The sequence below is a fragment of the Chiloscyllium plagiosum genome, chromosome 10, assembly GCF_004010195.1.
Source record: "Chiloscyllium plagiosum isolate BGI_BamShark_2017 chromosome 10, ASM401019v2, whole genome shotgun sequence".
Taxonomy (NCBI): domain Eukaryota; kingdom Metazoa; phylum Chordata; class Chondrichthyes; order Orectolobiformes; family Hemiscylliidae; genus Chiloscyllium; species Chiloscyllium plagiosum.
In genome coordinates this window covers 74,303,896-74,318,999 of record NC_057719.1, presented here as the reverse complement: position 1 = coordinate 74,318,999, position 15,104 = coordinate 74,303,896, and the positions used below count along the sequence as shown (strand labels likewise).

At 42.6% G+C, this 15,104-nt stretch overlaps 1 protein-coding gene across 1 annotated transcript in view; it reads right to left on the bottom strand.

Moving 5' to 3' along the window:
* Positions 1–13,682, bottom strand: part of LOC122553781 (acyl-coenzyme A thioesterase 1-like) — a 20,487-nt gene extending 6,805 nt beyond the window's left edge. The window contains exon 1 of the mRNA XM_043698095.1: positions 12,392–13,682. Within this exon, the coding sequence (XP_043554030.1) occupies positions 12,392–12,956 (565 nt within the window). The 5' untranslated portion in view covers positions 12,957–13,682. The remainder of the gene's footprint in view (positions 1–12,391) is intronic.
* Positions 13,683–15,104: the final 1,422 nt, after the last annotated feature.

The window sequence follows — 15,104 nt, the reverse complement described above, 5'->3', positions numbered from 1 at the left end:
TAATATATTTGTAAAACCCCTTTGGATTCTCCTTAATTCTATTTGCCAAAACTATGTCATGTCCCCTTTTTGCCCGGCTCATTTCCCTCTTAAGTATACTCTTACTTTATTCTCTTCTAAGGATTCACTTGATCTATCTTGTTTATATCTGACATATGCTTCCTTCTTTTTCTTAATCAAACCCTCAGTTTCTTTAGTCATCCAGCATTCCCTATACCTACCAGCCTTTCCTTTCACCCTGACAGGAATATACTTTCTCTGGATTCTTGTTATCTCATTTCTGAAGGCTTCCCATTTTCCAGCCGTCCCTTTACCTGCGAACATCTGCCTCCAATCAGCTTTGAAAGTTCTTGCCTAATACCGTCAAAATTGGCCTTTCTCCAATTTAGAACTTCAACTTTTAGATCTGATACTTGGCCCATCTCGCTCTATATCTTTCCTATTCATGAATTTAGATAAGCGTCTTTTAAATGTTGTAACTGTATCTGCATTCACCACTCTCTCTGGCAGTTAATTCTACGTATGAACCACTGTGCAAAAATGTTGCCCCTCATGTTCTTTTTAAAACTTTCTGCTCTTACCTTAAAAATATACCTGCTAGTTTTGAACTCCTCATCCTTGGGAAAAATATCTTTGCTATTCACCTTATCAATGCCTCTCAATATTTTACAAACCTCTAAGGTCACTCCCCCGCCAACCTCCTACACTCCAATGCAAAATGCCCCAGCCTTTCCAGTCTATTTTATATCCTCCAGACCCGGCAAAGTACTGGTAAATGTTTTTCGACCCATTCCAGTTTAATAATATCCTTCCTACAACCAGAACTACATACAGTACTCCCGGAAGAGGCCTCACTAACATCCTGTACAATCTCAACTTGACGTCCCAACTCCTATACTCAAAAGGTCTGAGCAATAAGGTCAAGTATGCTAAAAGCTTTCTTGACAACCCTGTCTACCTGTGACACAAATTTCAAAGAATTATGTACCTGAACCCCCTAGGTCCCCTTGTTCTAATTGCTTTCTTAATTACTTGCTGCACATATGCATTAATATTTTGTTCCCAGGGCCATACCATTAACTGATTAAGTCCTGATGTGGAGGTGCTGGTGTTGGACTGGGGTGGACAAGTTCAGAAGTCAGACGACCCTTGATTATATTCCAATGGGTTTATTACAAATCACAAATTTGCGGAGCATTCTCCTTTGTCAGGAGAAGTCCTGTATTACCAAAATTCCACACTTCCATTTATCCATATTAAACTCTATTTGCCATGCCTCAGCCCATTAACCCAATTGATCAAGATCTCTTTATCATCTTAGGTAACTTTCTTCAGCGTCCCCTTCACCACCAATTTTGATGTCATCTACAAACTTTGTAAATATACCTCCCATATTTTTATCCAAATCATTTGTGATGACAAACAAAAGCGGATCCAGTCTGTGTTACACGTACGAGTTTCACAATTCACTGAGTTACTTAGCACGATTATTGTAAAAAATATCTAGGTTTTTATAAACTGTTGCACAATAGTGTCTTATTGAAATCTCAAATTCAAGATGCAGCCACAAAAAGTAAGGTTGCTAAAACTGCATTTAATTAATCTTTGAAGTCATAGCAAGGTTCACCTGACACTTAAAACTATAAAATAAGTTTGTACTGACTTAAGTTTGTACTCCATGTACTAACTAACTTACAGTATTTGACAAAATCAGTTTAAAAAGCCATTCGGTTTCTAATGAAAGATCCTCTTTGTTCACTCCCTATAACAAATATATCTTTCTCATGTACACCAATACAAACCATTTCAGCTTTTGACTTTGTAATTTGCTGGCACACTTTGTCAATCATAAACAACCTCTCCATTGCAGGAATCAGTCCAGTGACTCTTGTTTAGACTGCTTCCAGAAAACAGTACTTCAGGTATGGCCTCACTATCACACTGTGCAGGTGGAACAAGCCTTCCAAATTTTTAAATTCCAAAACCCCTACAATAAAAAGAGTGAAGTTCAAATTGCTTTCTTAATTACATGTTGCACATGTGCATTAATATTTTGTTTGAGTTAGGATAGCGATGAGGACAGTTCGTATGCTTTCCTTTATTGGTCAGGGCATTGAGTATAGGATTTGGAATGTCATGTTGCAGCTGTACAGGACATTGGTTAGGCCTCTTTTGGAATACCATGTGCAGTTCTGGCCTCCATCCTATCAGAAGGATGTTGTGAAATTTGAAAGGGTTAAGAAAAGATTTACAAAAATGTTGCCAGGGTTGGATGATTTAAGCTATAGGAAGAGACCGAATAGGCTGAGGCTGTTTCCCCTGGAGCATTGGAGGCTGAGAGGTGACCTTATAGAGGTTTATGAAATCATGAGGGGCATGGATACGACAAATAGACAAGGTCTTTTCTCCGGGGTGGGGGAGTCTAGAACTACAGGGCATAGGTTTAGGATGAGAACGGATAGATTTAAAAGGGACCTAAAGGGCAACGTTTTCATGCAAAGGGTGGTACATGTATGGAATGAAATGCCAGAGGAAATGGTGGAGGCTGCTATAATTACAACATGTAACAGGCATCGAGATGGCAATATGAATAGGAAGGGTTTGGGGGATATGGGGTAAAAACAATGACTGCAGATGCTGGAAACCAGATTCTGGATTAGTGGTGCTGGAAGAACACAGCAGTTCAGGCAGCATCCAAGGAGCTTCGAAATCGACGTTTCGGGCAAAAGCCCTTCATCAGGAATCAGATGAAGGGCTTTTGCCCGAAACGTCAATTTCGAAACTCCTTGGATGCTGCCTGAACTGCTGTGCTCTTCCAGCACCTCTAATCCAGAATTTGGGGGATATGGACCGAGTGCTGACAAATGGGACTAGATTAATTCAGTATAGCTGTTCATCATGGACAAGTTGGACTGAAGTGTCTGTTTCCGTGCTGTATATCTATGAGCCTATAAACAGCTAGATCCCTCTGAACTGCACTTTTGGAATCTCTCTCTATTTAAAACCACAGTCTGGCTTTATATGAAGCTGCATGATCTCAGATTTTCCTATATTAAGAATCACAGAATCCTAGAATCCCTACAATGTGGAAACAGGCCTACCAAGTCCACACTAATCCTCTGAAGAGTATCCTACCCAGACCCATTCCCCTATTACTCCACATTTACCCCTGACTGATGCACCTATCCCACACAGCCCTGAACACTATGGGCAATTTAGCATGGCCAATTCACCTAATCTGCATATTTTTGGATTGTGGGAGGAAACCCACATAGACACTGGGAGAATTTGCAAACTTCATACAGAGAGTCTCCTAAGGCTGGAATCAAACCCAGTTCCCTGGCGCTGTGAGGCAGCAGTGCTGACCACTGACTCACTGTGCTACCCAAAATACAAAACTGCCAAGTTTTTGCCCACTGACTCAATATATTTACATACCCTTTCAGGTTCTTATGTCTTCACCACAACATGTTCTCACACCGATTTTTCCACCATGAGCAAATTTGGATATATTACACACTGCCCCCACCTCCAAGTCATTTAAATACTTGGCAAATAATTGGAGGCCCTAGGACTGATCTTTATGCACTCCAATAATTTCACCTTTCTGACCTGCACAACCAAATCCCTACTCCCACTTCCTACCCACATAGCTTGCTACCTCCGTCATTGCCATCAACTATGTGTGGCTGTATTTCTGGCTTGCCCAACCCCCCACTTGGCTCTCAGGGTTCAAATTCATAGCACCACTGCCCTCAGTTGGCTCACAGCCACTAGTCCTCCTTTTTGGTCTCAGTGGTGGATCCCAATTAGAATGAGTGCACCCCCTAGCATCTCTCTCTCTCTCTCTCTCTGCGAGATCCTGGGATCAAACGGGCTCTGTGGCTTCCCTGTTGGAGGCAGAGGAAGGAGCTGTCGCACAGTCGATGCAAGTGAGATCAGCAGGGACAGGGTGGATGGCCTGGTGTATCCCAGCAATCAGAAAATCATCAGAGCCAGGAGAACAAAGGGGCTGCTATTTGTCCAAGAAGTTCAGAGGAAAGGTAAAGTGAAGAGATGAACGGCAGAGTTGAGTTAACTCTTGGAGAGGATAAGGATTCAGATAAATTATGAATGCTGGGTCCCTTGAGAGACACCATCCTGAAGAATCACTATCATAGTGTCAGGTGTGCTGTGGCACTTATGGACACCACAGGAACTTTGGAATGAAAAACTGAAAACCACATTCAGCATCTTCAATGTACCTGGGAACAGTGTAAGACTGTGGACCTTGCACCGGCCTACTGTGTTCTGATAAACTAAAAGGGCCAAACATTTTGTGTTTGCGATCACAGTTCAGTTGATATCACTGTGTGGTGTGTCATCTGGCAATGGAGTCAGTCTCTGAATTGGAAAGCACGACCTAAGTAATTTATGGAGCACAAGATTTCATTGTGGAGTAAAACCTGTACTAATCTTGGCCATGACTCATCACTGTTGATGACTTGCACAATTCCTCTTCAGTATGAGTTCATGTACTTACATTCAGCCTCGTTTTGCAGTAGTCGACATTGAAGACAGGTGAATATCAGACAACTTCCCTTTGCTAGGCTCTGGCAGATGGAGGTTTCCCTAATCACACAGTTGAAGACGACTTCTTTATGGAGGTGCCCTCATTCCAGCCTCAAAGTGCAGAATTAACACTAAAACCTGCATGGAGGCAAGGACTTTCTGGGGAATGTCTCAGTGATTTATTACACCTCAATGAATTGCAATGTCCTTTTCCAGACTCCTACAATAAAACTCTGCACCCGTTATGGAACTAGCTAACTTGAATCATTGTCTCTCAAATCTAACAGCTTCTGTGATTGTTGTGACGTGCACACAGGTCACAGCAGTGATAGTATACACACCCTAGCTGTGTGAAGATGTCTGATACAGGTGAGTAGCTGCTATTCTTTACTGAAGTACCAGTTGAAGAACAGTTGATAGAATTATTCAGAATATCTAATTTTCTTCAATATTTCCTGGATATGTGCACTGCTAGAAAACTGTTTGAATGCCATTTGTGATATTTACCTTGGCATGCTGTACCAGTAATATTCCCAGGGTGGATGATTATTGCCTAACCCTAATCACATTTCTTTTCTATTGATGGGGCCCAACTCTTCAATTCGAGCAAAGACAGGCCTGGTACTAAGAGAATGATTCCTGAGCCCTGTCAGTTTCCGGTTTCACGAAAGAACACCCTGCATGAGTTCTCACCTGAAGTCACCTTGTTAGGCATTTAGAAAGTTGGTACAGATTGGTTTCTGATGTGGAGTACTGGAGATTCTGAGTCAACTTTGGTGATGGATGTTGAAGTCCACATCCATAGTCCATTCTATGCCTGTGACACCCTTAGTGCCTCCAAAAATTGTTCAACATGGAGAACAGGTTCATCAGCTGAAAGGAGACACTAGATGGTAATCAGTAAGAGGTTTCCTTTTCCATGTTTGACCAAATGTCATGACAATTTATTGGTTCTAGAGGCAATGTTAAGGACTCCTACAACAACTTCCCTCTGCCTGTATTTCACTATGCCTCAACTTCTGGTGGACCTGCCCTGTCACTGGGACATGGGGTTGGCTGTGTATGGGATATTGTCCGTCAGGAATGATTTACTGAGGATGAATATGTGAAACTGTCGGTTGACTAATCTGTGGGACAACTCAAATTTAGGGATGCAACAACGGCAGATTGGAAGGTGACAGGGACATTGCTGGTGTCACAGTCAACACTGAATGGCCCACCTAGCTTCATTCCTTTCATCAGAAGTTTGGCAGTGTCTTACTCAGTTAAAAGTCAACCATATTGCTGTGAATCTGTAGTCAGATGTCAGCCAGATCAGGTGGAGATGGTGGTTTTCCCTTCCCTAAAGAGTATTAGAGAACCATATGGATTTTTAATGACAACCATTTCATGGTCCCCATCAAACTAGCTTTTAATTCCAGATTTATTCAGTAAATTCAAATTCTACCATCTGCAATGGTGCATTTCAACTCACATCCCCAGAACTTTCCCGGTTCTCAGGATTACTACATCATTGCCTCCCACATCTTTTGAGTGCATTGTCAGATTTTACAGTGTGGAGTAACTATCAGAGGGAAACTGTTCCCATGGTGAATAAGGGACTGAAAATATTACATTGAAAGCAACAACCTAGCAACAACATTCTGGTGAAACTCGTTTTAATAGATTCAAGTGTACTTTTGTTTAATTAGAGTGGTATATCTGGAAGAGGTAACTTATTAATTGTAACATAGCATCTAGCCAAATGGATGAGGATTTATTTTTAAAGTAGGAGTATGTTGTGCCCACTTCATTATCTCCTTGGTTTCCAACCAGTGTTTTGACGGATTAGTGCATTAGACATTTGCTGTCCTCGTGGAGATGTTAATGGCTGTGTTAGCAATAGCAACAAGCAATAATTATCATTGCTTCCAAAGAGTCAGAAGCCACTAGCCACCTTTCAATCCCAACATCTGCTGCAAGTAGTGGTCGTGCTCGAAGGATGTGGGGATCAAACTCCACACAGTGTCTTGACCACAAAATCCTAGTTGATACACTTGGTGTAGTATTGATGAAATGCTGCAATGTTAGGGTTTGGTTTTTCAAATTAAAATTTACATCAAGTCTCTGTTTACCCATTATGTGCATTTCATGGCACTCATTTAGAGAAGAATAATTCTTCCTAATGTCCTGATCAACATTCACCTGTCAGTACATTCAAGTATACTCTGCCTGAAGTTAGGTTGTTTGGTTTATTGTCTGCTGCTGCTGCTTCAGCTTCATCATGAGCTGATTCCTCAGCAGGTTTTGTCAGTCGTGGTTTGTCATTGCCTTCAATTCTCAACAGGGGGAGGAAGCAGGTTCCAAATGTACCTCAACAAAATTGGAATGACACCCATGTTCTAGGTATTTTTCTGAACTATAATGTTAGTTATCTATCCAACAGGTTGAACTGGTATCTTATTTATCCTTCGAAAAGTCAAATTACCTGACTATCTCAATGCTAGTGGCACATGGGAGCTTGGTGGGGGCAAACGTCCTTTGGAATGTCATAATTTTGTGACTGGAGGTCTATAAATAGAATGTTTGTAATTCTATGAAGACATTATAAGCACAGTGGACAACGGGGACCCAATGGATGTGGTGTACCTAGAATTTCAAAAGACCTTCGACAAGGTGCTGCACAAGAGGCTGCTGCATAAGATAAAGATGCATGGCAATATGGGTAAAGTATTAGCACGGATCAAGGATTGGTTGACTAACAGGAAGCAAAGAGTGGGGATAAATGAGTGCTATTCTGGTTGGCAATCAGGAAGTAGTGGAGTGCCTCAGGGATCAGTGTTGGGACTGCAATTATTCACAACTGACACATGATTTGGAGTTGGGGACCATGTATAGGGTATCAAAGTTTGCAGATGACACTAAGATGAGTAGCAGAGCAAATTGTGCAGAGGATTATGAAACTTTGCGGAGGCACATAGATACTTTGAGTGGACAAAGGTCTTGCAGATGGAATACAATGTTAATAAATGTGAAGTCATCTATTTTGGTAGAAGTCACCGTAAAAAGGACTATTACTTGAATGAAAACAAGTTGTAACATGCTGCAATGCAGAGGGACCTGGATGTCCTTGTGCATGAATCACAGAACGTTGGTTGCTCGCTCACTCCCTCCCAGACTGGAGGAGGTTACAGAAGGTTGGTCTGCAGGTACAACCGGTGACCTGGAAGGCAAATGGAATTTTGTCCTTTATTGCTAAAGGAACTGAGTTTAAAAGCAGGAAGGTTATGTTGCACCAATATAGGGTGCTGGTGAGGCCATACATGGAGTACTGGCAGTTTTGGTCTCCTTACTTGAAAAACGATGTAGTGACACTGGAGGGGGTCTGGAGGAGATTCACTAGGTTGATTCCAGAGTTGAGGGGGTTGGTTTATGGAGAGACACTGAGTAGACTGGGATTAGTGTCATTGGAATTTGGAAGAATGTTGGCGGGCGGGGGGGGGGGGGCGGTGGGGGTTCTTATGGAAACAAAATTATGAAGGGAATAGATAAGATAGAAGTGGAGAGGATGTTTCCACTAGCAGGTGAAACAAAGACAAGAGGGCATAGCCTCAAAATTAGGGGGAGCAGATTTAGGACAGAATTGAGAAGGAACTTCTTTACCCAGTGGGTTGAGAATCTATGGAATGCCTGGTGAAGTAGTTGATGCTATTTTAGTAAATGTTTTTAAAGCTAAGATTTTTTTTTTGAACAATGAAGGAATTAAGGGTTACAGTGAGAGGGTGGGTAAGTGGAGCTGGGGCCATGAAAAGATCAGCCATAATCTTATTGAATGGTGAAGTAGGCTTGAAGGGCCAGATGGCCTACCCCTGCTCCTAGTTCTTATGTAAATGTAAGTTATTTTATTGCCACAGATATGGATGAGTCCAGAGTCTTAAACATTTCAGAAATAGGACTCAAAGGGCAAGGCTTCACATTCAATGAAGTAATCAACTACTTCAGAGTCAACAACTAGTATTTATATAGTGTGTTTAACAGACTAAAATGGCCCATGATAATTTACAGAGGCATTATACGGAGGTATTAGAGCAAGTGGCACATGTTAAAGACAATCTCTTGAAGAAACAGAGCACCTTGAAGGAGGAAAGTGGGATAGAGAGGTGGAGAAATGTTGAACAAAGGAGTTGGGTTAATCAAGGTCTCAGAAGCTGAAGGTTCAGAGATATCCAAGAGACCAGAATTAGACGATTGCTGATTATTGCAGATAACAGAGATAGGGAGTACCTTTGGGGAAAGCAAATCTTAGCAGGATTTATACACTTAATGGCAAGGTCCAGGGAGTGTTGCTGAACAAAGCGACCTTGATGTGCAGGTTCATAACTCTTTGAAAGTGGAGTTGCAGGTAGATAGGATAGTGAAGGCGGCATTTGGTATGCTTTCCTTTATTGATCAGAGTACTGAGTACAGGAGTTGGGAGGTCATGTTGCGGCTGTACAGGACATTGGTTAGACCACTTTTGGAATATTGCGTGCAATTCTGGTCTCCTTCCTATTGGAAAGATGTTGTGAAACTTGAAAGGAGTCAGAAAAGATTTACAAGGATATTGCCAGGGTTGGAGGATTTGAGCTATAGGGAGAGGCTGAACAGGCTGGGGCTGTTTTCCCTGGAGCATCGGAAGCTGAGGGGTGACCTTATAGAAATTTACAAAATTATGAAGGGCAAGGATACAATAAATAGACAAAGTCTCTTCCCTGGGGTGGGGGAGTCCAGAACTAGAGGGCGTAGGTTTAGGTGAGAGGGGAAAGATATAAAAGTGACCTAAGGGGCAACCTTTTCACACAGAGGGTGGTACATGTATGGAATGAGCTGCCAGAGGAAGTGGTGGAGGCTAGTACAATTGAAACATTTAAAAGGCATCTGGATGGGAATATGAATAAGAAGGGTTTAAAAGGACATGGGCTGTGTGTTGGCAGGGGGGACTAGATTGGGTTGGGACGTCTGGTCGGCATGGATGAGTTGGACCGAAGTGTCTGTTTCCGTGCTGTATATCTCTATGAATAGTCAGGCTATGGAGGGATTTGACAAATAGGATGAGAATTTTAAATACTTAACTCGAAGCCAGTTCTGGTCCATAAACTCAGGGTTATTAAGTGTTGGTGTGGTTAGATTGCAGTAGAGGTTTGGGTGACATCAAGTTCATGGATTCTGGAGTTTGGGAGACCATCCAGGAGTGCACTGTAGTAGTCAATCCTGACAGCAGCAAGGCACAAATGAGGACTTCAGCAGCAGATGAGCTGAGGCAAGGGTGGAATTTGGCAATGTTATGCAGAAAGAGATATACAGTCTTTGTGATAGAACAGATTTGTGGTCAGAAATTCATCTCAGGGTCAAATATACCACAGAGGTTACAAATAGTCTGATTCAACCTCATGCAATCACCATGAAGAGGGACAGATGTTTTAGGTGGGACTGAAGACAATGGCTTCAACCTATTGAGTCAGAAGTCACATGTCACCAGGTTATAGTCCAACACTCATGCCGCCACTTCACCTGATGAAGGGCCTTTGCTCCAAAAGCTTGTGATTTCAAATAAACCTGTTGGACTATAACCTGGTGTTCATGTTACTTCTGACTTTGTCCATCCCAGTCCAACACTGGCACTTCTGCATCATTCCAAATATTAGAGCAGAGGACATTCTTGTCCATCCTAATAAAAATCTGGGGATGCTAGTCAAGATAGTCTGACTATGTAGAAGCAATGAGGAGACAGAGAGAGATAATAACGAGGCAAAATTAGGTATTAATCACTATAATTCAGTATTAATGTGATTTCATATAACATGATTGCGGGCAGCACATAGATGAGAAATTGTAAGAGCTGAGGATAGCTGTCTGGAGCATAGAAAAAGTGACAGTGCATGAATGGGAAGAAATTGATGGCGATTCTCTAATTATGACTGAATAGATAAGAAAGGAAGGAGGTGACAACTGTCTCATCCAAACGGACAAAGATAGAGGGGTAGTGGTGGAGTATGGTGTAGTCAATCATGTCAAAGGTTAGTTGAGATAGGTGAGGAAGGGAAGTTTTGTCACAGTCAGAGAGGATGTGATTTGCTGTTCCATCACTGTGGCAAGAATGGAAACCAGACTGGGTGAAAATCAAGCATTGAGGCCTGGGAAAATAGACATAGATCAGAAGGCAATAGCACATCCAAGGACTTTGATGAGGAAGGAGAGTTTGGATTGGGCAAGTAATTATCAGAGTTGCAGGGAACCAGTGCAGGGTTGAGGACGGTGACGACTGCAGGTTTGACAACAGAACCCAAAGGAGGATAATGGTTAATTATATCAGCCAACATGGGAGCCGGGAGGGATTGCTAGTTATTGAGGGAATAGGGATGAGAGCGTGGGATGTGGGTCTCATGAATAACATAATCTCAGACAGGGCAAGGGGAAATAGAACAGAAGTAGAGAAAGATAAAAGTTTGTGGATGGAGGTGTACAGAAAATGTAAAGGATGCTAGGGCCAGTGAGCTAGTAAAAGAGGGGGATGTTACAAGAAAATACACTAGAGAACAATTATTATTTTTGATAACTACTGGATAAGTAATTCTCCACTTCATAAACAAAGAGTAGCAAACAGTGGATTGATCTGACATTTACTATTTCAGATTTCAGCATCCAGAGTGTTTTGCTTTAGGTTTAAATTGGTTTTGTCTTGTGGGGAAGCATGTTAAAGTTGTGTTTTAAACTGTGAGAATTCATAACAGCAATGCAAAACAATGTGGTATGTATATAGCTATAGAGTCAGAGTTGTACAGCATGGAAACAGACCCTTCAGTCCAACTCACCCACGCTGATCAGATATCCTAATTAATTAAGATTTTTCCAAGAAAGTAACTTGCTTTGAGATGAAAGGTTTCACTGCAGACAAAATAATTCTTAGTAGGCATTCTTCACTTGGATCTAAACTCAAGCTAGGCTCCGGGTATAAATAGTGGTGAATGGGAATTAGATGTTTGAACACCTTTACTAAAACTGATGGGTTGCACAATTTCCAGACGGTTTCCATTGCAGAAGTGATTACTCATACAACTTTGCTGTGTGGGAGGATATTGAAATCGGTATTCTTAAATGTGAACATAATGGGGGAAAAAAACACCGAAAGAAGCGTGGATGCTGGAAATCCGAAATCGAACGTCTTCAGTTCTGAGGAAGGGTCGCTGGACCGTAAATGTTCACTGATTTCATCCCACAGATGCTGCCAGACCTGCTGAGATTTTCCAGCAATTTCTGCTTTTGTTCGTGAAAACAAAAGAATACTACAATATAATTCCGAATTGTGTGGTCTTAAAATATATATTCTTTATTGTCAAATTAAAAGTAATTTGTAATGTCATATTAGTTTAAAGGCACTGGTTTATAACAGAGAGCACAACCACAGAGTATCATATGCTGACCAGATATCCTAAACTAATTTGTCCCATTTGCCAGCATTTGGCCCATATTCATCTAACCCTTCCTATTATTATTTTGAATGACAATTTGAGCATTAGATGTTGAGGTGATGTCCAGTGCGAGGGCTAACAGAGTAAAGTTAAAAAGCAACATACTGTGAAATGTGAAATAAGCACAAAGTGCTGGAAACACAGCAGGTTTGGCAGCTCCTTGTGGAGAGGGAAACAGAGTGAATTGGATGGCTCTTCTCCAGCTTTGAAGAATTCAGAGGAGCTTTGTGGAGAGCTCAAAACGTTCACTCGGTTTCTCTCAACACGCCTTCAGAACTGCCGGGTCACTGGCCGCTCTTTCTAATTTTGTTTTTGAGCAAAGTTGATGTGTCTAATTGGAAGTCAGGTCTCACCGGGTGGGATGAAGAGTGTCCCTCGGATCCTGCCTTCTCTGACTGGGATCCTGAGCAGCCCTTCCTTCATGAACCAGCGCTGATTGATGGCGGTGGCCAGAGGCTGCGCTGGGAGCTGCCCGAGGCTCCAGTGTCCCTCAAAGATCTCGATGTGGACGGACAGGGGAGAAGTGGCGACGTCCCTCTTGACCAGGCGAGTGAACGGAGTGACGGGGCTGAGCGACCAGAAGAGGCCCATGGGCTGGACGCCGGTGTAGTGTCCCCCCAGGGAGGGGGAGTGAGCCAGGTCGAGCTGCCCGCGGGGGTCCGCCGTGTAGAAAGCGGCCGAATGGAAAAGCTGCTCCTTCTCGTCGCGGAGCCAAGCCTTGAGGGTGACCTGTTGGAGCGGGGAGAGGCCGCTCACTCTCACCTCGAGCGGCTCATCGAACAGGCACCGGGGGCTGGGCTGGAGCTGGATGGAGACGGACATAGCGGCCCGGGGATACAGGGGGAGCGGGAGCCCGGCCCGGGGATACAGGGACAGAGATACAGCCTGGCGGAGGTAGCTGGAAACCAGCGGCAGCATTGCCAATGCGTGGCTTTGGGAGGGTTGTGGAGCTGGAATTGGTTTTCCCGTACCCTCGCTGGGAAATGTGAATATTGACCACCCAAACCTGTTGCCCAGGTGAACACAGTGATGCGAGTTTGTAATTGGGAATTCAGCAAATAGTAACTATCTGAATCATCACACAGAGCAGACCGCTTTTCCATTTACATTTTACACAAACACATATGTTGAGATCATAAGATCAGAGCTACATGCCAGACACTGATTGCTACTTCAACAGGATTATGGACTTCCCGCGTGTTTGCCCCTCAAACGGCTTGTCAATATTATTTGAATGTCCCTCCCACCTGTCCACTCCGTAAGAGCTGGTGAACTATCCAATTATAGTGTTGCTGATCTGATTACCATCAGCTTCACTTGCCTTCCTTTTCCCCATCATCCTTGATTCCCATACTGATTAGACATCTATCTCAGCCCTTAATGACCCAGCCTAGATAGCCCTTGGAGGTTAAAGACTTCTGCAGATTTCCTAGCTTCAGAGATATGACATTCTTCCTTATCTCTGTCTTAAATGTGCACCCCGAGTTTGTGCCCTCTGGTCTTTCCAACAGGGGAGTGCAACCTTTCTGTATCGGTGTATAAAGTCCCCTCATCGTGCATGTGTCAATAAGATTGCCTCTCATTCTTCTAAATGAGTAAAAGCCCAACCTGCTCATTTTAACCTCTCAAGAAAATCCCTCTACATCAAGTATCAGCTGAGTGGACATGCTCCCTCAACTGCCAGTTTATTTTCCTTAAGTCAAGGAGACCAAAAATATTCACAGTATTCAGTGTGGTCTGTTGAGAGCTTTGTATTGTTTTAGCAAGACCTCCTTAATTTTATATTCCATTCTCTTTTAAATAAATGTTACAGTCAATTTGCCTTCCCTATTACCTACTGAAGTTAGATGCTAGATTTTCTATGGTTCATGCATGAGAACCTCTCTGTGCTGTAGTCTTCACCCATTTAAATAGCTTCTATTCTTGCTGCTGAAGTATCAAACCTCATTTTCTCACATTATGTTCCATCTGCTGAGGTTTTGCCCACACACTCAGTCTGTCTATATTGCTCTGTAGACTCATATGTCATCCCCATCACTTCCTTCCCATCTATTTTTGTGTAATCTGCGAACTTGGCAAAATTATGTTCATTTCCACCATGCAAGTCATTAATAGATGTTATAAATAATTGTGCCCCCACGCCACAAGTTACCATCCTGAAATTGACTCCTTTATCCCAACTCACTACCTTCAATTAGTTAACCAATTCTCTATCTGTGCCGGTATACCACCACTAACATCATGAGCTCTTAGCCTTATGTTCAATACCCTCATGAATGCCTTTTTGAAATCCAAATACATTGCATCCACTGGTTCCCTTTTACCTATCCTGCATGTTACCTTCTCAAAACAACTGTCATAACCGTCAGCCATGACTTCCCCTTCATAAAAACATCCAACTCTTCTTTATTATGATCTATTATATCCTTTATAATGGAGCCTAATAATTTCTCATTGGTAGTTTTCAAAACCGCTGAAACTTTTCCTGAATCTTAAGGTTTATTGGAGTCATACAGCATGGAAACAGATTCTTCAGTCTGACCAGTCCACACTGACTGTTTTCCCAAACTAAACTAGTCCCACCTGCTGTGCTTGGCTCATATCCCTCCAAACCTTTCCTGTTCATGTCTTATCTGAATGTCTTTTAGATGTTTCTCTGGCAGTTCATTCCACATACCAACCACTCTGTGTGAACCTCATGAATCTTTTTAAAGTCTTTCTCTTCTTACCTTAAAATATGCCCCCTCGTTTTGAACTGCCCCACCCTCAGAAAAAGAACCTTATCATTCACCTTATCTATGTCTCTCATAACTTTATACACCTCAGAAAGGTCACCCCTCAATCCCCTACACTCCAGTGAAAAAGGTCCCAGCCCTTCTGGTCCAACCCCTCCATTCTCAGCAACATCCTGGGAAATCTTTTCTGAATCCTCTCCAGTTTAACAATCCTTCTATAACAGGACGACCAATAATGCACGCAGTACTCCGGAATAGGCCTCACCAATGTCCTGTACAACCTCAACATGATGTCCCAACTCTTATACTCAAAGGTGTGGACAATGAAGGC